The sequence below is a fragment of the Struthio camelus genome, chromosome 6, assembly GCF_040807025.1.
Source record: "Struthio camelus isolate bStrCam1 chromosome 6, bStrCam1.hap1, whole genome shotgun sequence".
NCBI lineage: Eukaryota > Metazoa > Chordata > Aves > Struthioniformes > Struthionidae > Struthio > Struthio camelus.
Genome location: NC_090947.1, coordinates 29,457,173 through 29,483,137, shown reverse-complemented (window position 1 = coordinate 29,483,137; position 25,965 = coordinate 29,457,173). Strand labels below are relative to the sequence as shown.

At 51.4% G+C, this 25,965-nt stretch overlaps 1 protein-coding gene across 1 annotated transcript in view; it reads left to right on the top strand.

Moving 5' to 3' along the window:
- Positions 1–8,238: 8,238 nt before the first annotated feature.
- IGFBP2 (insulin like growth factor binding protein 2) overlaps positions 8,239–25,965 on the top strand; it is a 70,059-nt gene continuing 52,332 nt past the window's right edge. The window contains exon 1 of the mRNA XM_068948952.1: positions 8,239–8,641. Within this exon, the coding sequence (XP_068805053.1) occupies positions 8,239–8,641 (403 nt within the window). The remainder of the gene's footprint in view (positions 8,642–25,965) is intronic.

Sequence of the window (25,965 nt, the reverse complement as noted above, 5' to 3'; positions counted from 1 at the left end):
GACGGAGCTGGTCTCCTCACAGGTGCACTGCAAAAGGGCAAGAAGCAAGAGGCACAAGTTGCTGCAAGGGAAATTCTGACTAGATAAAGAGGAAAGAAGTTCACAGTGAGAGTGGTTAAGCCCAGAGAGGTTGTGGGGTCTCCATCCTTAGAGCTATTCAACATTGGCCTGGATGAGGCCCTGAGCAACCTTCTCCAGCTCCAGAGAGGACCTCTGGAGGTCTCCCCTGCTCAACCCCCTGCTTTGCACGGCATCGGGCTCTGGTGGGAGGCCCCAGGGTGCTGGTATGCAGGGTTACCAAAGCCCCTGTCTTGGCATAGAGGGAGCATACAGCCTTGGGCAGTGGAGCCTGTCCTTGTTACTTCTGTGACGCATTTGCTTTGGCAGGGGGCCATGTCGGCAAGGAAGGGGAGAGCTTGTGAGCCTGACTCCTGGCATCTGACAGGATTCAGAAGGGTCCAGAGGCGCCCACTGGAAACTAGCAGTGACGCTTGGCCAGAAGGTCCTGAAAGAGGTCTTGCCTGTGAGCTGCATGTGATTATGTGCTATCTCAGCAGAGCTGTACCGGTACAGGAGAGATTACAGCGTTACGTTCAAGTGAGATCATCCAGATCACCGCCTCCCACACCTGCCGTGACAGGCAGGGTGCTTTAAGGCATATAATTAAATATTCTGAGTTGAGGCCTTGCGGTTTTCTGCTGTGCTCTTAGTTAAGTACCGTTATCAATTGAATGGCTGTAATGCTCACCTGAGGATATCTGACTTGAGCCAGTAACAGAAAAGGGCAGTTTTATACAGCTTTGGTTCTTTAATCTTTCTCCTGTGCTGTTGCTGAGGAGTGTGAGTGTGTCTGGAGGCAGGAAAGCAGAGCTGGTGTCACCCCGAGATGCCCTATAAGCAGTATCTGCCTTTATCGTTGAGCAGGGATAGGACAGGGCTTGTCTGCGTCCAGGGGAGCAGTGGGGTGAGGGCCTGTTTCTGCGGGATGCTGTGTCCCCCCGCTGCCGGCTCACCATCCCCTGTGTACTGGCCTCATCTCCAGAAATGACTCAGACTCAGAAGCAGTGCAGCTGACACAGGACCAGGGAAACATGGCTGGGGAGATTCTTGTCTGATGAAATGGTAGGGGTCAAAGGCAGCATAGCCATGTGTGCTCCCTAGTCTTACATATCTCCTACTTCTCTTGGGCCAGAGGATTGCAGGGGCCTTGGGTTTTCTTTGTTTTAGGGGTAAATATTGGTGCACCTTCCAATAGCTCTCTTTCCCTTGGAGAGCTCTGTGCTCTGGGTAAAGATCTGAACGGTCTGACTTGTGCCCTGCCAATACAGAACTGTTCCCTGTATTTTTTCCCAGTGCTTGTTTTGTTTGTCCCATGAGACAAATAAAGTTACTTTCCCTAGGAGGCTTCAACACAGGCAGCTAGATCCCAGCAGCTGGAGTCTTTTCTTGATACGTAGTTGCACTATGCTTTCCTTTGCCTTCATCCTGTTCCATCGAAGCACTTTTCATGGGCTCGTGTAAGCAATTCCTTTTCCTCCTGGGGCTGCAGCCCCTTTCCACTCCGTTCCTGCAGGCGATGTTGTTACTCAAAGCAGTATCACAGCACGGTGCCTAGGAAAGAGCTGTTTTCTCTCTTGAGTAGGTTCTCCGAAGTTGTTATTACTTTTTCAACAGCAAATACAAATCAAGTGGAAATGTTGGCTGATGCTGCTAATAAAATTCTTGAACATCGACTTGTGCTTTGAAATGCTTTCATCCTGCTGCCCTGCTTGAGGGGTACCAGAGGCACCGAGGGAAAGTCTGTCAATGTATGTGTCAAAGGGAGCTTTGGGTTCTCATATTTGTCAAAGGGATCCGGCCCATTTCCTATTCCCACTGTGCCATGGGGTCGGGAGACTGTTCCAGCCCTCTCCTAGGACCCAGATCCGCTAGTATCTGAGCTTGCTGAAACAAAGGGATTTTGAAACCAACTTTTACCGGGGGATCAAAATTCCCATGGAAACCAAGGAGCAGCTGGGAGATTCAGTAGCCAGAAGTTATAAGTAACTTGGTGGCTCTTGCTCCCAGGCTGGTGAGTTTGCGGGAGCACTCCTAACACTGAGGGGAAATCAGTGCCGTATTCAGCTGAATGGCCTGGAGGGGGAAGATCTCCAAGACTAAAGGAGCAGATCCGCAGATGAGAAAATAGAGCTGTTTGCCCCCAAGCCCATTGAGTGTTAATCCTCCCTATAGGTTAGTGTTGGGACTTTATGATGTCTAGAAAGGTACTAAAGTTTTCAGGTCTTTGCAAAGAAGTCCCCTTCTGCTGCTATCCTGAGGACTGCATTTGGGAAACTGTAGAAAAGAAGCTGTGAGTAGTATCAGGTCTTTTAGCCACCCAAGGCCCACTTCAAACAGAGATTTTATTGAAGGAGAATATCCTTGCAAAAATGCACTTCAGCCTTAGACTGAGATAAAGGCTCTTCCTTCCCTCCCTCAGCTACGTCTTGTCTGTCCTCAGCTGGGCCCTCTTCCAACAGAAATAAGCCCTGGTACCTGTTGAAATCAAGGCTACTCTTCACACAAATCCTCTTTGTTTGCATTTTATCGTCTCTATAAACTGAGTCAGAGTGCCCAGCTGGCCCAGGTCAATATTTAAAACCCATTTTGCATCACCTCCTTCTAGCCAGCTGCTTGGTTTCAAGCCACTTCTTACATGTGTGACTAAAGAAGGCATCTCTGAGGCACATTTAGTAATGAGCAAGAAGTTTGGCTAGCAGGGAGTCCAAATCCACAAGCTTCTGCTCTGTACGGCAACACGAAGCCAGACATACTCCCCTGCACCCTCCCTGGAGAGGGTAGATGAACCATGGTCTCACACCACGTGGCAGTTTGCTCCCTCCTGCCCTCCCGCATGCCGCAGTGGAGCAGATGAGGTTTGCGGCAAAGTAACAGCTTACTTCCGGACCGTTCTTTTACTTTCTTACAGCCTTAAAACATTGCAATTTTCAGTCTGACTGGCCTCCACAGTCCCCTGCCCCAAGACTGCCTTGGGGAGCTGTGAGCACTATAGAGAAACGGGCTCAGTCGGGTCTTCCCCTCCCTCCTCCCTGCAGTTCTCTATTCTGCTCGCCCATGTACCCGATTCGGTGGGTGAAGCTGCTGAGCTGTGGGTGCTCCTGGCAGATTAAGTTTCACATCCTCCCTGCTCGCGGGGATGCTGTGCAGCCAGGGGGACGGGGTGACATGGGCTGGCGCGGCCGGGAGCTGAGGACCTAAGCGGTGCTGCGGGGGGACAGGGAATGGCTTCCCGAGCACCAGTGTGGGAAACGGGAGCTGGGCTTGTGCGTGAGGTGGGTTTTCCTTCCGCGAGCACACAAGGGAGGGATCTGCTCTGGCCCTCCCGAGCGCCGGGAGCATGTTTGGTTTCAGGCTGTTGCTGAGGGGAAAAATGCGCTTGCTGGCAGCGGCTGGGCATCAGCCGAGCCCGCGGACACGTACTGCTCCCCGCGTTCGCAGCCAGTGCCTCCTCCCTCCCGTGCGCTCTCGCTGCGGACGGAGAGCGCTCGGCACACACGTTTGGTAGCTGCTTTCTGTGAATCGGCCCCTTCGTGTCTCATGAACTCCGTAATTGCATTTCAAGGCTGTTTGGTTCCTTCCGAGGGGATTCCCCGGCTTCTTCTCAGCCAAAGAGCTGGGAATGGGGCAGAGCTCCTTCTGCCTCCGCTACCGACTCCCTCCTGGCCTCGGGCACGTCCCTCCGACGCACCGCAGAGAGAGCCCGGCGGCACGGTAAAGCCAGCCCTCGCCGTCCCGCGCTGACGCTCCTCGCTTCAGGTGGCTCAGCGGCAATTCCCAGGTCACAGCCCCTTTGCAAACCGTCTCGCCTTTACTCATGGCCACAGTTTGCCAAATCAAACTCACTTTCTCCCTGGAGAAAGGGAGATGCTCACCATTAAATGCTCACTTTAGGCCCAAATAAATCCTTGCAGCCTTCTTGTAACCTTCCCGTACTCATTACCTGCCGTTCACCCTGGTAGCTCTGGGACATGGGAGGGTTTTTTTGCAGCATTCCCTGTGAAGTACTTTGTCTCTTGAACAGGAGGCCCATAAAAATAATAAGAGGGTTTTTTTTGTTTGTTTGTTTCTTACCCATAGAGCTAAAAATGAGGGAAAGAAAAATGCGAGAGGACACATTGCTTTCCTTTCCCCCCTCCCAGAGCTGTAAAATACTTCTTAATCATTGGGCGCAAGAAGATCTCTGTGCTGGGCCTCCACTTTTTGTTTGCGAGTTTATTTTTCTTAATTCATCCTTGACAAAGGACAGAGCCATAAAAGAATCGACCAGCGCGTCTGTGGGAAAAAACTGCCCTGAAAAGGGTCCGAGGAATACTGTAGCATTTACAAACAATTCCAAGGGCTAATGCCTCTGTGAGATGCAGCTTCAGTTATAACTTGTCTTTCTAGGAACAAGCCTACATCTGTTTGGCAATGCCATATTTTGTAGGGTAAAATAAACCCTTGAGAACAAACAGGCCAACTTATACAGAAGGGTAAATGCCTGGGAACAGAGCTCACTTGTTAATCCTAAAACTGTCAGCAAAGACCCACTGGAGAAATTATAGCTGGCCACGGGCACTCAAGCTGTTTTCTCTCTGCCTCCCCGCCTCCCCCCATCAGCAGAACAGCTGTAAAATCTTCTTTATTGTTCTTTTGGAGTTGAAGTTTTACAAAGAGGTCTCCCAGTTTCAGTCTGCAGGGCTGGGTGAATGCACAGCAGCAGTAAGGGCACAGGGAACATCTGATCTATTGTATTTGCAGCCGTATTATTATTTCAGTCGGAGACAAAGCGAATGACAGCGATAAAAGAAGGAGAACAGCCCAAGCACCTACTAAAGAGGCATATGAACAGGAAATCCTGGCTCATTCCCACATCGGCACTGTATACTGTTTCTTTCCCTCCAGAATCATTATGTTTAATGTCCTCCTGCAATTCAGGCAGCTGAACCGACACAGCCCCTTCCCTCCCCCTCCTCTTCTCCCTTCCCTCCTCTCACCAGACTTAAAGCCCTCTCTGTGGAAAAAATGATTTGTGCACAAGCAACCTAAACAATGGTGCTTATAAGGAATTTGCCCCTGCCAGGAGTTATTAATGGCACACTAGTAAAAGCCCCCAGCAAAACGGGCTGTTGCAAGCATCAAGTGCGTGTTGAAAAATCGGTTTTAAATCATCCCTTGGGGAATGACCTATTGGCCACCTAAAAATATGCAGGATTGGTTCACTTTATAATTAAGTTCAGGCCATCTCTTATGCTTACACACACAAAAAACCCCAGATGTCAACTTGGTACGAGTCAAAGTACTAGGCTGTTTTTAAAGTACCAGCAGCGTGCAGACCACTAGGGCATAACATTTGCCATTGGAAGAAAACCTGCTTTGAATACTTGGAATATTTAACTGACTGTAACAGATAATTAGCCAAACCCTCTTATGCCTCCAAATATAGATTCATTAGTCATATGAAAATATCTCATTGGAACCAAATGTGAGTCATTAGTGAAGTCAATGGCAGATCATAAAAAAGGTACCAAGAGCCTCCTTCCCCCCATGCCTGGGAAGTCGTGAGTGTGCAGTGAAAATAATTATTATTTGCTCCATTTTCTATTGAACATCTGCTTGCAAATCTGTTTTAAAGGGAGATTTTGGAGGGGGGAGGCTGCCTATGAGTTGTGCATCCCATTTTCCCACTCTGATAGATAGAAATAACAAACACAAAGTCTGTGCTGGGCTTTTTTTGTTTTTGTTTTCTTAAAGAGACTTTCTTGAGTCACTCAGGCTAAAATTTTGGTTCTGCAATGCAAAAGGAGATTTTGTAATATGAAGTGGAATAAAAATATCTTCGTTGTTTCTAATTTCAGGGGAACATTGTTTTTGACTTGCAGTTTCGGAGTCCCCTCCACTCTGAAGCAAAGCTTCAAACAGATGCAACAGGGACCCCAAAACTAACTGGATTACTCCAGAAGTGAAACTGGGGAGGCTAAGATCACTGTCCAGCTTGGGTGAGGTGCAAACAAAAGCAAACAAGCAGTTGTACATTTTAAAAAGTAAAGCACAACATCAGTTCGTTCATGACGAGGTAGCAGCAATGTGGTGGGTAGCCAGAGGAAGGGACCTTGCTTGACTAAACTCCTGTAAAAAAATAATATACAGAGTTGTTATTTGGGGGACTAGGTAACTAGTCCCTGGTATTACTCCAGGGACGAGGATGCGAATGCTTGCTTGGTCCCAGGACACACCACGTGCGTATAGGGTATGCTGCGTGCCACAGACAGTCATCCCACCTCAGACTCACTGATCCCACAAACAAACATGTTGTTATATAACTCCATGGCCATGAGTAATCCTGTGCCGAAAGTTGTTGTGCTGCATAACAAGAGTCATAAACAGCAGCATTTTGCATTGACTGATTTCTTAATTTGGAAAAAAAGAAAAAAAACGCTCTACAGCAGAAAGTGTTTAACTAAGCGCCACAAAGCCAGCATTCCCGTGCCTGGGGGAGCTCAAACTTTCTCAGTGTCTGACTTAAACTATCTAATCCCACAACGATATTAACAGAGATTTCCAGTTTCATTAGTTCAGTTGCATTTCCTTGGCTTTGTTATTTTTATTTTTTTACTAATGAAAAAATTACTTGCCTCGACTTAATATCCTCAGTACTTAAAAAGCTCTGGGTAAACTGCGACCTTCAGGCACTAGGGAGAGCGAGAGGTCACGATAGGGTTTAAAATGCGGATTTCACCCCCAATCCCAAAGCCGGGCGAGCGCTCCTTCTGCTTCCCTGGCAGCACCTTGGCTTTCGGGCACCTCGCAGGGCCGTGCGGCGCTGCGGGGGTGGCGCTGAGCCTGCGTCCGAGGCTGCGCGCCGGGCGCAGTGCCGCGGCCTTGTGCCGGCTGTCTGGGGCAGTGATGACGCTGGTTTAAAATGCTGCCAAAAATCCTGGTTTATAAATGCCCGGAGGAAGCAAGGGGGAGAGGGACGGGGCATCGGGGCTGTGTCGAAAACCCGAGACCCTGAGAAATGTCCTTTGCCTGCAGCCGCGCTGGAAATTCGTGGGCCCCGCGCCGGGGTTCGGTCCCTGCTCTCCACCCGCCCCAACGGCCTGGGGTGCGAGCTGCCACGGTGCTCGGCGTTCGCCCCCGTGGGGCTCACGGGACGGGGGCAGCATCTCCGGGGCACGGGATGCGGGCAGGCCCCGCCAGCCCCCCAACCCCTTCCCAGCTCTGCTGGGAGCGGGTAAGAGCCTCAGTGGGGATGTGGATCCCCCAAACCCTCCTAGCCCTGACCCTGTGTGGGCCAGGCCCTGACCCTCTGTGGGCCAGACACAGCTCCGCCGTGGGGCAGGGCCCGAGGCCCCTGTAAGATAGGGCCATCTCCCCGGCGTGACAGGTCCCCATGCCCTCAGGGCAGGCCCAGACCTGCGGTGGGGCAGACGCCCTCTCCCTGTGGGGCAGGCCCCAACCCCCCTGTTGGGGAAGCCCAGACCTCCTGTGGGGCAGGTCCCCATGCCCTGTGGGACAGGCCCAACCCCTATGGGACAACCCCCAATACCCCCTGTGGGGCAGGCCTCAATGCCCCCTGCGAGAGCCTAGACTGCTGTGGGGCAGACCCAGACCCCCTATGGGGTAGGCTCCAATCTCCCCTGTTGGGTTGGCCCAGACCCCATGTGGGGCAGGCCCAGATCCCTATGGGGCAAGCCCCAATCTCCCCTGTGGGGCAGGCCCAGATCCCTATGGGGCAGGCCTGCCCGCTGTGGGGCAGGCCCCAACCCACTGTGTGGGACAGGCCCAGATGCCCTGTGGCTCATGCCCGCACACTGTGGGGCAGGTGGCGGGGCAGGCCCAGACCCCCAGCGCCTCAGGCCCACACCCTGTGGGGCAGACCCCAATCTCCCTAGGGGCAGGCCGGGATCGCCGGGCTGGGGGTCAAGCCCGCACCCCGTGGGGCAGGCCCCAGCTGGCCGTGGGGCAGGCCGGCGGCCGCGCTCCGGGGGCCCCGCGGGGCGGGGGCGGGGGCCCCGCGGGGCGGGCGGCTCTAGGACCCGGCGGGCGCCGCGGCGCGCCCGGCCCCGCTCCGCGCCGCGCCGCTCCGCGCCGCTCCGCGCCGTGCCGCGCCGTGCCGCGCCGCGCCGCGCCGTGCCGCGCCGCCGGGGGGCCGAGCGGCGTGTCCACCTGCCGGCCCCGCCGCCCGTCAGTCCCGCCATGGCGCTCGGCGGGGTCGGTCGCGGCGGCGCGGCGCGGGCCGCCTGGCCGCGGCTGCTGGTGGCGGCGGCGGCGGCGGCGCTGGCGCTGGCGGGGCCGGCGCTGCCCGAGGTGCTGTTCCGCTGCCCGCCCTGCACGGCCGAGCGCCTGGCCGCCTGCCCCCCGGCCGCCCGGCCGCCCTGCCCCGAGCTGGTGCGGGAGCCGGGCTGCGGCTGCTGCCCGGTCTGCGCCCGCCTCGAGGCCGAGGCGTGCGGCGTCTACACGCCGCGCTGCGCCGCCGGCTTGCGCTGCTACCCGGACCCCGGCGCCGAGCTGCCCCTGCAAGCCCTGGTGCAGGGGCAAGGCACCTGCGCCCGCCGCCGCGACACGGCCGAGTACGGCGCCAGCGCCGAGCGCCCCGCAGGTGAGCAGCGCCGAGCACCGCGCGCCCGGGACCGGCAGCCCGCGCCGGGCACCGCGCACCGGGCACTGGGTTCCCGGCCGTGGGGCAGCGCGCCCCCGCCGCCGGGCACCGGGCACCAGGCACCGGGCAGCGCGCACCCGCGACGGGGCGGCGGGGGACCGGCCCCTCCTGGGGACCAGGGCATCCCCCCGGCGCGAGGGGTGTCCGAAAGGGGGGCTTTGCCCGGGTGCCGAGGGGCCGCTCGGGAGGGGGGCTCCTCGGGGACCAGGGGAGAGGGGGGTGCAGGGAGGGACGGAGGGTCCTATGGGGCAGGAGAGGGGGCTCGCTGGGGAGGGGAGGGGAGCGAGGGCACATCCCTGGGGGTGGGGGTGTGGAGAGAAAAGGGAATTTCGGGTGCTGCTGTCCCTCGAGCAAAGGAAGGGGGAGAAAAGAGTATTTGGGGGTGCAGCTGTCTATGGGGAGTAGAGGTTGGGGGGAAAGGGGTGTTTGGGGGTGCAGCTATCCCTGGGGTACGGAGGAGGTTTCCTTAGTGTGGGGGCAGGATCCCCAGGAGTGGGGAGGGGATTCCCAGGGGCCAACTTATGGGGAGCGTCTGAGGGCGAGGGGACCTCCAGGGGGAGGTTTGCAGGGACAGCATGGGGGCAGAGTGGAGGTTGGGGTCCGCTAGGGAAGCATACCCCATCATTGGGGGCAGATAAAGGTGAAGTTTGGGGGGGATGCAGGTTTGGGGGTGTCTCTGGGGGAGCAGAGGGAGGCAGAGGTGCTGGTGTAGGGTTTAGGGGGTAGGGAGACCCTGCAGGTTAAGGGATGCCCCAGAGATGCAAGAGGAGGCATTGCGGCTGGACCATGTGCTGCCTGGTGGGAAGGGGGTGCTTGGGGCCCTGCCATGTAGGGGCCCCTTTCCGTACTTCCCACCTGCGGGCTGCGGGAGCCGGGTGCCGGTCCCGGCTAGCCCGTATCGGGGTCCTGACTCCGCTCTCCAACCCTCCCTGGTCCGGGCTCCTCGGAGCCGGGGCAGAAGGAGCATCCCCCAGCTCACGGCCCCGAGGACAGGGACGCTCACAGGCTCCTGACCTGTTGCTGCGATTAGCGTGGGAGGAAGCTCTCCTGGGGATGCCGATAGAGCGGAGCTTGGTTTTATTAATGCCTCATCTCCCCTGGGATCGGTCACAACCTCTCTCCCGTTCCATGGGATGTTTAAAATTGCCAGATCAGGTCTGGCTGTTGAAACCAGCACTTTCTCCTCTGAAATTCCCTTCCTTGACTTCTGCCTCGTGGCTGGTTTTGCTCCCCTGGCTCCGTCGGGGGCTTTGACCTTGTTTGCATAACTAGTTCAGCAGCACGACTTTGAATTCCTTCCTTTCCCTCGTGTTGAGGCTTTATTTAAAAGAGTTCTGAAACGGGCTATTCCTTTCGCCTTGGTTCGCGGGAACAATAGGAGCGTTCCCGGCTACCTGCGCGCTCCTCTGGTCGGACTGGGGAGAGAGGCGAAAAAAATTGCAGCACAGAAAACTCTGCACATTGCAGCCTGCTGCTTCTGCGCACCCCGGCTGTAACCGGTGCCGTCCCCACTCCTGTCCCCCCGCCTTTGTCCAGCCACGAAGGGCTGTGGAAACACTGGAGTCTGGAGAACATGTTGATGTGATATCTTGCTTGGCTACAGAACATGAGTGTCAAGGGACTGAATTTTACACTCTCCAGAAGAAGCCAAGGGCATTTAGATTTAAGGAATCTGGGGCGTGTGGTGGTGGTGGTGGTGGTGGTGGGAAGCATTGCAGTGATGAGTTAAGATTTTTTTTTGAGTTAAAGCTGCTTTTTTTGGTTTTATGGACTTATTTCAGAATTTTCAAGTTATTTCACTGGGTCTTTTGCTTGATTTTTATTACCTTTATTCCTTTACAATCCATATGATTTATTTGAACATATCTCTGTGTCTGTGTAATACACACACACACATATAAAGAATATTTTAAGAACACTTTAATATACGTGGTGCTCTGTAATATCCATAGGGGGTGAATAATAAAAATACTGGCACATCTTAAACCAGTGTGATGTGAAACATGCAGCTGGAATATTCACAGTCGAGCATGGCTTGGCAAAGCAGCTTGGACGTCCAGAGAAGGCTTTGCTCTCTTCAGATTACAAAACCTCTAACAGGTTGTTGCAGCCATTAAAAAAAATCCAAACAGACAAACAAACAAAACCAACAGACTAAAACCCAAATCTGTCAGCTTCACTTGATACTCTTCTTTTCAGATCTGTATCATAGCTTCCATCTGTAGCATGCCTACAAAATATATTGAGGGAGAGTTTTCTTTTCGTCTAAAGCAGTGACAGGAAAAGCAGTCTGGCACCTGAAGAGCAGGGATTGGAATTCCCTTTCAAATGCTGATGTCAAGCTAGTTTCAAGAGTGCCCTGAGAGCAGGTTTTTGCCTGCAAAAGGCAGGTGTTGAGCCTTTTCTTTCTTTCTTTCTTTTTTTTTTTTTTTTAAATGTGCTTAAAGGTATTTGCCCTTTTTCCCCTTTCCAGCTTGAAAAGGCTCCTTTAGCTGATTTGGGACTGGAATGCAGAGCTCGTGCTATTCCTAAATTAAGAGGTTGGCAAGTTTTTTTGTCCCTGATGAGAGGCAGAAGGATTGCCCAAATGAAACAAGGAATAAAACTCTGCAAATTCTCCTGCTGTGGCTCCAGCATTGTTTAGTCTTCCACTTAGGTCTGTAAAGCCAATCCTGAAATGGTTGTAGGCGGAAAGTAACATAAACCACCATGCAGCTAGGAAGCAGGGGATGTTGCTCATTGCACAAGAAGCTTTGGGTATTTTGGAGATGTTGGGAATGTTGGAACGAAATAGCAGCAGTCTGTGGAAATCAGGCTGAGAACTTCTCCCCCCCAGGGGAGCCGAGTGTCACAGCGGTGCCGAGTGCACAGGCTCCCACTGATGGTGGGAGTGAGACGGAGGCTCGGCACCTCCAGGGATCAGGGCCTCTTAAATAGTTTAGATCCCACTGGACCACACGGTTTTGCAGTTTATTTCAGGTCATCGTGTAACAAACTTTACGTACTGCTTACTGAAACCGCCTGAGCTCGGGATAGAGGGTTGTTATTGTATGTGCAGAGCTCTCGGATGGCTCATGCCAGTCTCGAGTGTATTTATATTTATTCTTTCAGCACCTCTGCGAGATCTATGCTTGGATTTAAAGATAGACTAATTTGATTTGCCCAAGGTCAGCCAGGACACATGGAGCAGATCAAGGACTCCCCATGTTAGCAGCTCGTGAGAAATGAGCTGGGGCGTCCAGTCTGTTTCCTGGCAGATAATGTCCCACTCCCAAATATCCACCTTTCCTCCAAGCAGGTCTGGGGTGGTCCAGGACTGAATGAGTCTCAAAGGCAGAGCCTACTTCGAGAGGCATTTTAGGTACCACGGAGGTCTCCAAGTAGGGGCACAACCTCAGCCAGAGAGCGGGGGTTCTGGCTTCTGCTTTGGCCTTCGTGAATTGAAACTGGGGGCTTGCACGGCCTCCTTAGTCTCTCAGCGGCACCTTCCCTCTCCCTCCCTTCTGCTAGGTTTGGCTCTCACTGTGTGTCGGAGTGGGCTAACCCTGCAGAAAACCTGCCCCAGGAAACAAGCCGAAGGTTTTCTGCTGGATCAGTGACCTGAACTGGCTGAAGGTTCAGCAGAGCGCCAGCGCTGCTGCAAGGCAGAAGGTGGCAACCTGTGCTAGGAAAGGAGCAGGGCAGATCTTAGCGTTGCCGGCAGAGGCTGGATTAAATATACCATGGAGTTGCACGGAACAGGGACTCACATTTTAACCTGACCTGCTGTCATCTGTGAAGTCACCAATTGCCTTGCCCGAGCTATGAAAATACCTGAAGAAATCGATTTTCTCCCTAGTGGAGACAGGGTCCTAGGAAACTACCTCTGCTCTGAAAAATGGCTCTCAAACCATTTTCCAAAGCTGACCGGTTAAGGATTTTTTTCCCCCCTTTGCCAGTGCAGTTCAGCTAGGCTTGTAGCATTGTTTTCTTTTGCTCTTGGGTTGCCTGTACTTTGTGATGTTAATCGAGTGGAAGCACTCTCTGAACCCACCGCTGGCTATTGAGTTCTGCTTCAGAATGTCACCTTTATATTAAAACAAATGCCATTTAAAGTCCGTGCTACTGCAAAGAAATCCTTCCCAACGGAAAGAGTTGTTTAAAGACTGTAGCTGCAGGCGAACCTGCAGGGCTGGGGTTGCCTCCTTCACCTGGTCAGGGACTCCATTTTCAATTCCCATGATGCGAAAGCAGCATCAAAATAGTTAACTTTTAAGAACACAGCTCATTTTAACATCCAACTAAAATCCTTATTTGGGTAGCCCCAAATGCCACACATCCTTCCTTATGGGTCAAATGTCAAAACCTCCATTTCCCCTTGGCAGGCAACTGCTAAAAGACAGTTTAATGTATTACTCCAAAACACAGAAGACTCTGAGGTTAGAGGTAGCATAATATAAGTGGAATTTTAACAGCGACTTGAAAACCCTGCCAGTAATTCTATGAATGCATTTTTCACATCCACTGAATTGCCAGGAAGACCTCTGCTTTTCTCCTGCTTTTATAAAGAAATGAAGCATCCATCATGATCTGCATGTGCATATGTGGATCTGTCCTTCCGCCCTCACAACTTCAGACAAACCCCGCCGGTCAGTTTGGCTGGACCTAACGCAGGGGTGGAGATCTTGAAGGTACTGTGCTGCTGAAGAGTGGGGGAGAGTGGAGTAGAGGCAGGCGAACGGTGTCCCCACCCCCTATGCTAGACACCTTTCGACGCAGAACCACATGGGACAGAGACCCTGGATCTTAGTAGACGCGAGAGAAGCCAACGACAAGAAGTAAATCCACATGAGTGTTGCTCTGTCTGCTGCCACTACAGTGGCTCTGCCCAGCTAAACTGCAACTTCTGCAGAGCTTCTTGTCATAGAAGAAGTTAATTATGAGTGAAATGCAATTAATAACCGCTCCAGGGGTGATACATGACTGAAAAGGCATTTAACTGATCTGTCTTTGCTGCTTCTGGGGCTTTGTCGGTAGATGGACCGGGTTTCCAAGCTCTTTTGGGGTACCTATGTCCAGTCAAGAACAAGCCCTGGGCTGGTTATGATCTTTGAGATAATAAATAACACTCTGTGGAGCAACTTCTTGACAATAATAGCAACTCCCCACATCCCGCCAGAGTTTGCTGTGGTGCAGGGGTGCAATATATTTCGGAGGAAGGGGGAAGTCTGGGAAAATTTCAGGGCTCTGGCCCAAAGGAGAAATGTGTTTTCATGCTGTCCCTTGGCAAATGACCTGTTTCCTCCTTGCCCTTTGCAGTTGTTTCCTTTCCTCTGGGTTTCAGGCTCATACTAGCTGAGCATGGTATTTGTCAAGGGAACAGCAAGAAGCGCCGTCTGTGAGAAAGTCCATGTCGTTTGTTTTATCCACATCCAGGAATTGAGCTGAGATAAACAATTCAGGAGGCAAAACAGTGAAAACTGGAATGCGCGAGGTGTGTTTGCTTATGGCGCTGGACTAGACCTGGCTGCAGTGTTAGCTGGGGCTCACTTATCTGACCAATGAGTTGGTGCAGTTGTCACCACAAACACAACTGAATTTGTGCAGATTGAGTTTCATTCTGCTGTCAGCAGTAGCTCTGAACCTGTTTTTCCTAGTCCCATATTCATCACTAAGGAGCTAGGGAGAGTAGCAGTTTCTCTGGTGGGTTGTGTGCTTTTCTGTTTAGATTGAGCAATTTCAGCTTTCTGGACTTGGTCACAGCTGAATTCCCTGCTGGGGCTCTGATTCTTTCAGGGAAGGTCTTTCACATTAGGCAGAGGGAATAAGCAGAAAGCCAAGGCAAATTGCAAACATGCTTCAGAGCTTTTGTGTTCAACGAAGAGGACTGAAGTTGGTGGTATACCTAGTTTCCAGATGTAAAAATTCCTGGTTTCTTGCCTTGAATCAGGGGGAAATATGTAACTTAGATGCAGTGGCTGCTTAGCAAGCTCCTTCCTATCACAAAGATGCAAAGCTGTTGTCTTTCTGTGCACAAAGCTATTTGCTTCCACCAGTCTTCACACCTGGCTTTTTCTTGGGGAGGCACTGCCTGAAATGCTGCGTGTGTAACGGCTTTTGAGGGTGTCCTGTAGCAGCACATATTGAACACATTGGGCTCTGCTTCCCGTCATGTCATTGCTGACTGTTAGCATCTGCCAGAAGAGGCATGTTCATCCTCAGTGGAAGAGTGAGGCTTTACCGGATCGCATGAGTCTTGCAGAGAAAGCTGCGTTAGTGCCTGCTGTCTGCCTGGGGAGAGCCGTGTTACGTGTCCCTTTGCTGCGTGCCATGCAATAACACGCTGTTTTGTGTGTGCCAAGTGTGCTGATGTGATCTGGAGGCTAAACGTAGCGTGTGTTCCTGGTATGGACTTGGCAGAGAAGGAGAAATCCTTGCTTTGGGGACCATGCTGCTGTGCAGATTACACGAGGCATATTTGTGACTCTTTCGTCCCTGCTGAGCTGATCTCAGGCTAATTGCTACGAAGAGAGGGTGGCCATGCCCCACTCCCTGCTTGGCCTCGTGCCCATCCTCATGCCCCCTCACACAGGTGCTGGCCCTTCCCTGGCCTCAGGGTGAGCCATGCCTGGGAGTTAACCTAACAAAATCTGCTTTTTTTTGGAAGGATGAATTTTCTGCTGGTTCAAGCTCCCTGAATCAGCTTGGCATGGGATTGAGTATGTGATGCAAGGGATGTGCAGGAGTGCAAGGTCAGGAGCGGGGTGCAGAGAAGGGTGAGCAGGGCCACCCTTGGGTGATATAGGTCAGTGGTGGGGTTGGGATGGCTGTGTGCGGGACTGAGCCAGGCCCTTGCTTCTCCTGTTGAAAAACCATGTCCCTTCTGCTGGGGCCATTGCCCAGACAGTCGCGTGCTCGCCGAGGGCGCAGGCGAGGCGGCAGCCTTCCGATGGCGCTTGCTGCGGAGGCGATGTGCGCGTGCCCGCGTGGGACACCAGGCTGGTTCTCCTGCCAGGTGGTGGGGGGGGGTGTTTCGACCCCACCTTTCCCTGCTTTCCCACGGTGATCCCTAACCAAGGACTTAGTGGGTTGGAGGACAGAATAACAACTGCAGGTGCTGTTTTGTGAGTCTAGCCCTGCTTTCTTCCTCCAGGCAAAAAACTAGATTGCAAATCCAGTCTTATTTGTGAGTATTTCCGTAGTGACCCAACTCCCTTCAGCAGACTAAATCTCTGACTGAGATGTCTTTGCCCACCTTTGGTCGTCGCTGCCAGCAGGCTGGGAAGCGTTTCTCATTCAAGAGCTGGCCAAGTGTGACCTTGTTAAACATGTGAGTTGACTTCTAATCACAGGCTAAAGTGATGTGGTGGTTATCCTGGGCAAAGACCTGAGAGAAGGGGGTTAGTTAACAGTTATCAGAGCTCTGCTGCGGCTCTGTGTTCGACGACCTGGGCTCCGCTATTGTAACGGCACTATTCATTGTATTGCATTTAGTATTTTGCCCCATCCACAATTTAGCTGGATTCCAGTGGGAAGATCAAATCTCTTCCTACATTAGCTTATGATGGAAATAACTATTTTAGAAAGGAAGGGGTCAGCAGTCATGTGACTTTCTTGTGGGGTTGAATAACTGGGAAACATCAGGTCACTTTTATAAGCCTTAAACTATCTCTTGACATTGCAGCTTTTGTTCTGAAGAAAGCTGCACTGTGCCTCTTGGTTGGTAAGGGAACAAGTTCGCTGCCTGCTGCTCTCTCTAGTCAAAGATCCCATTAATTCTGCCGGCCGCGAGGAACACTTTCCTGGTATTTCATTCTGGAGCGTAATTGAGAGTGACACAAAGCGCTGGTGGGAATTGGACCATGCTGAAATCTGTGGTTTTTCTTGCAGTTTTCTGCAGATAAAATAGCTCAGGTGGGATGAGGGGATTTTGAATGCGCTGCCCTCAGAATTAATAATATCTCCTGCACAGGCGATTATTTTCTAGAGGATTTTTTGTGCCTCATCGCAGTTTGTCCGTGTAGCCAGGAGATGCAGTAGAACAACGACGTGCTGTTGCAGGTGACTGTCTAAGACAATCCAGGTATCTGTGAATTACACAACATCTTCCATGAGAGAGTCCTGTAGTCCTATAATGCAGGGATCAAGATGAGATTTCCCTGCATAATACTGCTTCGTGGACTTCAGCCAGGGTTGTATGTTCTCAGCTCTTCTGGCTAGTTTTAAGTGATCTGGTCCAGGCCAATGGGCTTCTCTCACCTCTGTGAGGAGGTTTCTGATAGCTTTCCCACCTTTTCCTCTTGCTCTTTTAAAACTAGAAGGGTCAGGCCCCTGATGTTTGTGTCTCAGAAATGTTTGCTGTTCAGTCTAGGGGGGCAGGCAGGCAAAGTGAGCTGCTGAAGTCATTTTTATGGTTTTAGGTGTCTTCCACGTCCTTTATGGTACCTGTAAAGACCAGGTGTATGTGTCCCCCCAGTGTGGCCTGTCTCGTCCTTCCCTCCCATCCTGGCAACTGCTGGTTTTGCAGCGCAGCCTCCCTCTCTGCAGCGAAGCTGGTGACTGCCGTGAGACCCTCCTTCTCCCTCCTCTGCCCTGCAGGAAGCAACCATGTGGCTGGGCCAGGAGAACCGGGATTAGCCTCTGGTTTACTGGCCCTTCTCCTGCTCCCCCAGAGTTTACACCAGTGGGATTACACTGCCCTTTATGGGCACACTCCTCCTTTGCTCCAAAGCCTGCAAGGGAATGCCTTGTATTTTAGGAGTCCCCCATATTGCTCTCAAGTGGAGCAGGACAGATCCAAAGTGGTCCCAGTGAAGCCAGTGGAGTGAAAACAGTGAAACTGGCCAGGATTTGACGTTTTCTTGCATCTGGAAAGTTGCTCGGGGATTATTTTCTGTTTGAATTCAGGGGGGTTTGTCTGCAGAGCTCGGTGTGAGGTGCACAGTTTAACTTTGAGCTGAGCTGGAGGGAGACGTAAGGTTTGCAACCAGAGAAACGGCAGCCCTCCCACACAGCCCATGTGGAAGTGCTCGCCTCTCATTGCTTTCAGCTAGCGAGCGGCTCGTCTCCATCTGCTGCTGTTTCATCTGGCACTTCAAAAGCAAGCAGAAATGGGGAGAGAAGCTCAGGTTTAGCAAGCAGGAATGCCATGAGGAGGAGGAGGAGTGAGAGGGGTGGCCAGGCTGGGTCTCTCGTCCTCTCATGCCATTGGACCAAGGGCTCATGCTGGGATTTGCCCCTGGCCCGTGGCAGGACTGCAGAGCTGCTGAGGTTGCCGATAATATGAATCGCTGGTGGGGATGGAATGAGGGAGCAAGGCCTGCTGAGGGCAAGACAGCTGGTGGCCTGCTGGCCCCTTCGCCACGGAGGCAGGGCTCCTTGGGGACCTGGGCAGGGCCCATGGATTCCCTGTGGCATGTGCTTGGGGTCCTCTGGCTCTCAGCCACAGGAAGAGTTTGGTGTGTGGTTTGTAAGGTCAGGATGGTTGACCAGTGTGGCATTTCTGAGTGCAGGGAGGCTAACTCAACAGCCCCAGGTCTTTCCCTGACTGTTTTCTGTTCCTTTCAGTCCTCCCCGCCCACCTTGCAGTGCCTTTATGAAATACAAATTCCAGTTGCTTTGGAGAATTATGTCTTGTTTCTTGGGGACACTTGTTGGAGATGCTGCGGGTTATCTTTCATGCAATAGCTGCTTTGCTCTTCTAGGTTTGGAGCTGAAACAGCAAGAGGAAAATGCTGAGTGATAACACTGTAATGAGTCTTATCACTGTTCTGCAAAAGTTGGAAGAACTGCTCCAGGGTCCATCCTAGGCTCTTGAAAGGGGCCTCTTAGTCCAGATCAGTCAAGGACCATGGTCCTGAGGTTGAAAACTTCTCCCTGTTTGCACTTTTGAGTTCCAAGAGCCTGTTATTTCTAGCATGGTACCCCCCTTGGTTAACCATGGATTTACTACGATCTCTGATGTGTAGAGGACTCCTTCCCTCTTTTGAACATCATATGAGCAGGACTGATGTAATGGCAGGAAACTCACTACTGCATCATCTTGCTCCAGCTGTGGTGTAAACGGACAGGTAAATCATCTGCTGTGCTGAGAATGGGATGAGGAGGCCTAAAGCAAGGGATGGCCATGGTACGAGACCTTTTCCTTTGGCCACGGTGCACAGTGCCAACTCCACAGCTTGTGCAGAGGTGGTTTTGGGAGGATTTTGTTTAGATTGTTACAAATCCAGGTTGTTACAGCTAGTCAGGACATTTGGGTCAGTAGGTCTGGATTTCTAGGGTTGTTCAGGGAGCATAGCCATTCCTGGGCCTGGGTGATGGAGCAGCAACAGAGGTCCTATTTTGAGGCTAATCCACTAACCCACCACTGAATTTAAAGTGCAGTCGAGAACTGGGGGGGAAAGAAAGAGACTATGGCAAAATGGTGCCTTCTTACACAATAGGTTGGCTCCCTATGGGTATTCTGAGTCATTTGTTGTTCTTGTTGATTTTAGTGACTAAAATAAGTTTATTCCATGCTTTTTTCCCTGCCAGACCCCACAGACCCTCTCACCCCCAGCTCACAGGGAGTGAGACAGATTCCATTAATTCTTGTGCATAATTGAGGGATTTTAGTCGATGAGATTCTTGCTTGGAATTTCTCTGGGAAGGAGCTGACTTCCCACTGACTGCAGGTGGGACCTGAAGAGACCATTCTCCCAGACTCACGCAGTTGGGTGGTAGGAAGACAACTTCCAGCATGTCTTGGACAAATGTGGTACTCTCTCCCCTTCAGGGCACCTGCCGCTTAGAGCATAGCCAAGGCTAGGCAGGTGAAAATGAAGCCACTCATTGGTCTGTAGAGCTTTGAATAATGTAAAACTGACAGATTTGGGTTGATTTTGGAGGTCTGGCAGCTCTAGACCTCTGTGCATGTGGCCTGGGGCATGTTTGGTCTGGGGGCACTGGGAGGAACTTGGCCTGGAGCCCTCTAAGGCAACTGTCTTATTTTGTAAAACTTGGGCTGCGGGAGTTGTTCTGAGGAAATAACAACATCCGCTTTGCTTTATGCAGTCTCTGTCCCGCGGGCCACTCGAGCGTTGCAGGAGGCCACAGGAATTCTGCTCATGACCACAGCCAGAGTAATGGCTATTTTGGCAGCTTTTCAGGAGTGAGGAATTCGGCCACTTTCATAATATTGGCTAGAAATTCCACATGAATTAATTAGTTTTATTACAGGACATGTTCTTCCCGCTCCTCCAGGGCTGCCTGAAACAATGAACTCATTACATGGAGAAATGAAAATAGTGCTAAAAATAAGAATTGGTATCCCAGGCCTTTGCAGGGAGACATGTGGCGTCTACCAACATCCTCCACCAGACGTGCTTCTAAAGCTGTGGCTTTTGGCCAGATAAGATCTAAACCCAAGTTTTAGATCAATCGCAGCCATCAAAACACCCCAGGCTGCTCCATAAAGGTATCTTCTCTCAGCCTTTTGGCTCCTGCTCAGCTTAAGCCATTCATCTGTGTTCCCTAAATTATGTCTGCAGTTTTAGTTAGATGCAGTATTCGGATCTGGCCCTTGGTGTTGAGCAGTGGAGGCTGCATAGCTTCAGCCATCTGCCCCCTGTCTCCCCAGACGATGGGCTTCCATAGTGCCATTCCTACCTTGCAAGGGCACTGTTTTCATCTATGGTAGTAAAGCGCTTGGAAACCCCTATAGGGAAGGGTGCTCTGCGTTTGAGTTTTAGTCAAGGGCATGCCATAAAAATGACAGCATGTGACTTTGGAGAGAGCTGCTCGAGAGTAGACAGAATAACTTTAGATTGAGTAAATACTTTGGGAGCCCAGAGCTGATAACTTTCTCTTGCTTTCTTACACTTGCAGGGAGTCTGCCTGTGGAAACATATCGCCTCTCACGTGGCTTTTTAAACAAAGGCTCTCCATGGACTCAGTGTGCTCAATTTTATTTTAATCCCTTTTTAGAAGCGCCAATGTTGTCTTTTGAGATTCGCGTGCTGGTAAGGGGCAGGTGTGCAAAATGTGCACAGCTTGTCGGTCATTCCAGTGTTTGCTTTACTAATATTACTTAAGATAGTTTTGTTTGGACAGGGGGGTTCTGCTTTTGTGTCTAACCCCTCCTTTCTGCTCAACCCCAGCTACGTGGACCAGGGCTTGACTTCATGGCAGAGCCGACTAAGGCGGTGGTAAAGCTCCTGCAGATCCCAGAGCCTTGAATGTGACTTGATTTGTGCTCAGCTGTCTTTGGCATTATGACCCTCATCCTACAAGGACTAAGGCCAGCTAGGCTGGCAAAGCCCTGAATCACAAATTTTCCAGCATTAACAAAATGTAAAAGAGTGTAAAAAGAGGTAAAAGAGTTAAAAATGAGAGTGTTGACATAAATTTCTTCTCATCTCAGTCAGCCTGAAAATTTCTGCCTTTCTCGTCATTATTACCTTTGATTTCAGTCACTGCTTTCCTCTGTTTTTCTGTTTATTCTGTCTTTTCTTCAGGCTGATTTCAAGGATCTGTTACCTTAAGCCACTGGCCTTTAGGCTGGTCCTGCACATGCTGAGACAGACCCTTGGGAATTCAGACCATGCTGAAAACACTTGTACAGATATGACCAGGCAGCAGACTGACCTGGCCAGAGGTCCACCAAGCCCATAGTCCTGCTTGTGGTGGTGGCTAGTAGTGTATAAATTGGGATTATATGAAAAAGGTGAGCACGGAGTGAGTCTTGCCTGGAGCTATCCTCCTAACTTCTAGCAGGGGGGCTTCAAGTGCTGAAGGAGGCAAGCAGACCCTCAGGTTATATATACATCACTGCTGTGTCTTGGGGCTTTGACATAGGAAGATCAAGACTAGAAGATCAGAGTGAGGGTGCTCTTATGAATCCAGTTTGCCACCTGTTCTCATCTCCCGTTGCCTTGTGCGTCTGGGGGCAGCAGTCGTGGTGAGAATAAGGAAAGTCCCATTGCTTGGGCTGTGCCCAGAGGAAATATAACCCTGCTCTGTCTGTAACTCAGTTTTTTTTCTTGAGTTACTGGCTAGGAGAGTTCAGGTTTCACAGCTTCCTGGTGTGTTTGTGGTTGGTGGTATCCTGTCCGCTGGAAATGATCTCCTCTAGCAGAGCTGACATGTTCCAGCTGACCTAAAAACCTGCTTGCAGGTGAAATGCAGAGGCCCTCCTATAAATATTTAACTGAGTCTGCTTTTTTCTTTTGTCAGTTCTTCTCTTTTATTTTCCCCTGTGTATGTGGGGATAGAAAGTCAACTGAATGTATAAACCCTCCATGGTATCCTGCAATGAAGCTGCATTTTTGGCAGTTAAATTATGCATCTTGCTTATCTCCCGTCTTCGTTACCTGTGTTTAAGACTGATGTTGAGCTAAGTGTTGAGATGGGAGTGTTTACAACCCACTGTGGGCTCTCCACTGCCATATAAATTACACCTTGAAAAGCTGTGCAGCATCTGGAATACGCTTTTTTAGCTCTTCTATTGAAGCAGTCCACTGTGTGCCCTCCCTCTCCCCCCCCCCCCCATCAGATTTGGGAAACTGGTTTTTAATGGGGGAAGGTCCCAAAATTTTATCCATGAAAGGGCTTTTACCAGGTAGGACTTCGGGCTGTGTGGCAAAATGCATTTGCAATGCAAGACTGTAATTAGTGCAGTAGCACCACGAAGAAGGCACTTCTGGGAAATCCCTGAAAACGTGGGCCGAGTAGCGTCAGCAGCGTAAGCTGAGCTGACTCCCTGACGCCGGTACCTGTCGCCTGTTGTGCGGGTGCCTCTGTGGGCCGTTTGCCCTGTACTGCAATAGGCCTAAGTCAGGTTGCTCTCTCATCTCTGCAGCCATGGAAGCGTGCATGGTGTCTGGGGGCATATACCACTGAGCAGCCCTCAAGGTAGCAGGCAAAAGAGGGACTTGGGCATCGGGGACCAGACACCCTCCCAGTTAGGGAGCAGGGCAGTTTGGATGTGGGAGTTACCTTCCTTGCAGCAGCAGTGCCATGGTAGTGTGTGAGGTAGGATCATCGGTGTTGCAGGATAAAATGAAGCAAAGAAAGATTTTCGCTTCGTGGCAGCAGTGAGAGCCTGCACTTTCAAGCGGGGGACGATTTCCCTCAGCTCGCCATCTGGGTCTTGCACGGCGCAGCAGCTAGTGCACTACAGTGCTGCTGTCGTGTCCTGGCTTGTAGTATCATGGGGAGAGAGAGGGGGTTTTGCTGTTTTCAGCTGGTGAGTCAGTCTCTGAGTGGCCTTAGGCCAGCATTGCAGGTTTGCCCTTTTTTCCAGCTAGACGCATCCATCTGTTTTGAGGCAGCCTGTTTTGTCAAGGCACTGAGCGGGGAAGACTGAACCTCCCCAAAAATCCCGCAGCTCCCTGAGGAGCCAGTGCTTGGCCCTCATGCACAGGGATCTTGGAGCACGTTTAGACACCAAAATTTAGGCAAACACATTTTGCAATACTACCTGGAGGACTTCTGTCCAGGGGCTTTCCTGTAGGGAGACATATCTGGGAAGCAGAAATAGCAAGGGACTAAGTGTCACGGTTACACTCGTGCCATCTGAAAAGAACTCCCTATTTTCTTTTGGCTGTGAAAGTTAACTTCCCCTTCCTACTCCACGAGCAGGCAAGCTGGGTCCCCTCGTCTGTGCCCTTGCTGCAGAAAGACTGGACGGTTCAAGTCATGCTGAAAGGAGAACTCCCCTACTGAGGGCCTTTTCCCTGTTGAGCTCCTTTCCAAAGAAAATGTGCAGGACTCCTTTCCTAGTCTTTATGAAGGCCAAGGTGCAGGTATGTTACTGGGATAGGGTAAGACTGGCCTCGTTTTGGTGCTCTTCTAGGTTTCGAGCCTCTCTCTTCCCTTCCGCATCATCTGTGCTGCAGTGTGGCTAAGTGGGCACTGACCTTGCTTTGGGTGGAGGCTGGCATTTAACTCTTAGTTATCCGCATGTTTGATCTCATCCCTCCCTGACTGTGGACCTGTTGGTCCCAGGTACAGACTGGCCCTGGGCTACCAGGGCGTCTGCTGCACCATCAAAAGCCCCATCGAGAAGTTTTGGACACTGAGGCAGGAGCCTCTGGGATGTTATTCCTGAGGATGTTTATCCTTTGGTCCTGGAAGACCCAGTGATGGGGCTGTATCTCAGGAGAGCAAATTGCATAGACTAAATAGCCTGCTATGTGCTCAGGCGATGAACGCTGTAGAAACCGCGACGGTGCCATGCAGCGTGTGTCACACAGTTTGAAGATGCCAGGGTGAGGAAGCTTCTGAAAAGGGTCTAATGCAAAATTCCATGGGACTTTTTTGAGTTTATTGTAATACTCTGGTCCTTTCCAACAGCAGAAACCTGGATTTCTGTGGGATGAGAGCCCCGTGGGTAAGGAATGATAGAGCAGCTGCTGCAGACAGGATAAGTCAAGAACTTGGTTCCTATTTGAAGAAGGCTTCTGGAGGGCCTCTGGGATCTCCCTGTTGCTGAGAAGAAAATAACTTCCATTACACCCACGCTGACCGTGTGCATTCAGACCAGTGTGTTATCATAGCCACTCTTGCTTTCTTCCTTAGCTGCTCCATTTTTCCCTCCAGCCCTGTAAATTTTTCCCATTGCATTTCTTTTATCAGGCTTATTTTCTTTCTGCTCTGAAGTGCTGTGTTCTCTTTTGTCCTCTCATTTTCTTTTGCTATATTTCTGCCAGCCTCACCTTCCCTCCCCGCACCTGCTCTCGGGTTTACTTTGCATATTTTCGCTGAATTGTTGGCGTGCTGATTTTGACCTGTCTGGCTCAGTGAAGACCTGTTCAAACCTGCTGTTGCTCTAGAGAGGGCAGCTGGCAGGGGCTATCCCGCTGGGGTGGGAGGGTCAGGCTCGAAGCTCTGCGTGAGCACGTTTGGGAGCTGGGGAGGTGACATGCTCCAGGTTCGGAGAACGATGGAGTCCACATGTCAGTTCCTGTTTGGGGCTGGTGGCTGTGACTGATCATTTTGGTTTGGCTGTCAAACTGAGAAACAAGGACAACAACAGCAATAAAAAACCCAGCAAGCCAAACCCCAGATTTTATTCTGGCAATTTTGAAATGTTGGGGCTTTTCCTTGGGTGCACAGAGGAACCTCAGAACAAGTCTGCAAGGATGTCTCCTGTTGAGGGAGACCAGCAGCAAAAAGAGCTTCCCATTTGAGCATTTTTAAAAGAAGCAAAGGAGAAGAGACAGACAGATTCTCTGAAGTGCCTTGAAGAACGTGCCACCAGTTTATCCAGCGATCCAGCATGTGGGTAAACTGGCTCCAACTCTTCCTCCTGTGAATACAGGCTGTCTTAGCTCCCACACTGTGACACTTGGGTCTTCCCAAATGATGCCATTTCAGCGCGTGTCATGGGCTGTCAGTGTCTGGTGGAGGGACTGGAGGAGTGCAGCGATCCCACTGGTCTTGGTGAGCATCCTCTGCAGGAGTCCTTGGGTCTGAGCTCAGGGGATATATAAGTGTTTGGTCCCAAAAGGCTGGGCTGCAGCAGGAGGGGCCTGGGCAGCTCAGAGCTGGCTGGGCAGGACACACACTTGAGAGGTGTGACCCCTCTTCCAGTTTGCTCCACCTTCACCACAATGGGATGCCGAACCCAGGTGTCTTACTGCTCATCTGAATGCTATAGCCACTTTGAGGCTTTTATTTTTATTGATTTTCTGGTTCTTGCTGGAATTGTGCTATAAACTTGCCTCCCTGTGGGGCTGCCGGTACTCAGGCTCCCCTCCATCCCACCAGCTCAGTTGCTGAGGCTAGTCTTCTGTTTCTTTTGCTTTCCTTCTAAATGCACCAAAAAGAAGCATTGCGTTTGACCATAAGCACACCTTTTTAGCTTTTGTTTGCTGTTGTCGCTGTGATTAAAACCAAATGAGACCAAAACCTGGAACATTTTCTATATGTCCAGTCTTACTTCCTCTTTTCCTTTTTTCCAGATCATCAGCTAAACCAAAAAAGCCCCAAACAGACCCTAGGTATTTGCACAGTTCTAACTTTCATGCAAACGCACAATTGCTTCATAAAAATACGTGCAAGAATGTGAACTACGTTGGGTTTTTCCTTCTCTGTCTCTCTCAAGGGCATCTGGAGAGAGCTGCTCTTTTTCGTTGCAGCTGCACTAAGATGCTCTAGTCCTAGCTCCCTCGCTCCAAGACCAAGGCAAAGAGGAGGGCATTAAGAAGCTATGGAGGGAACAGCGTGACTGTGAACACAAGTGGGCCTTGAAGACAGCGGAGCAAAGCTGTACAGTGAGGTTTTCCTTGGGGTTTCTTTGGTGC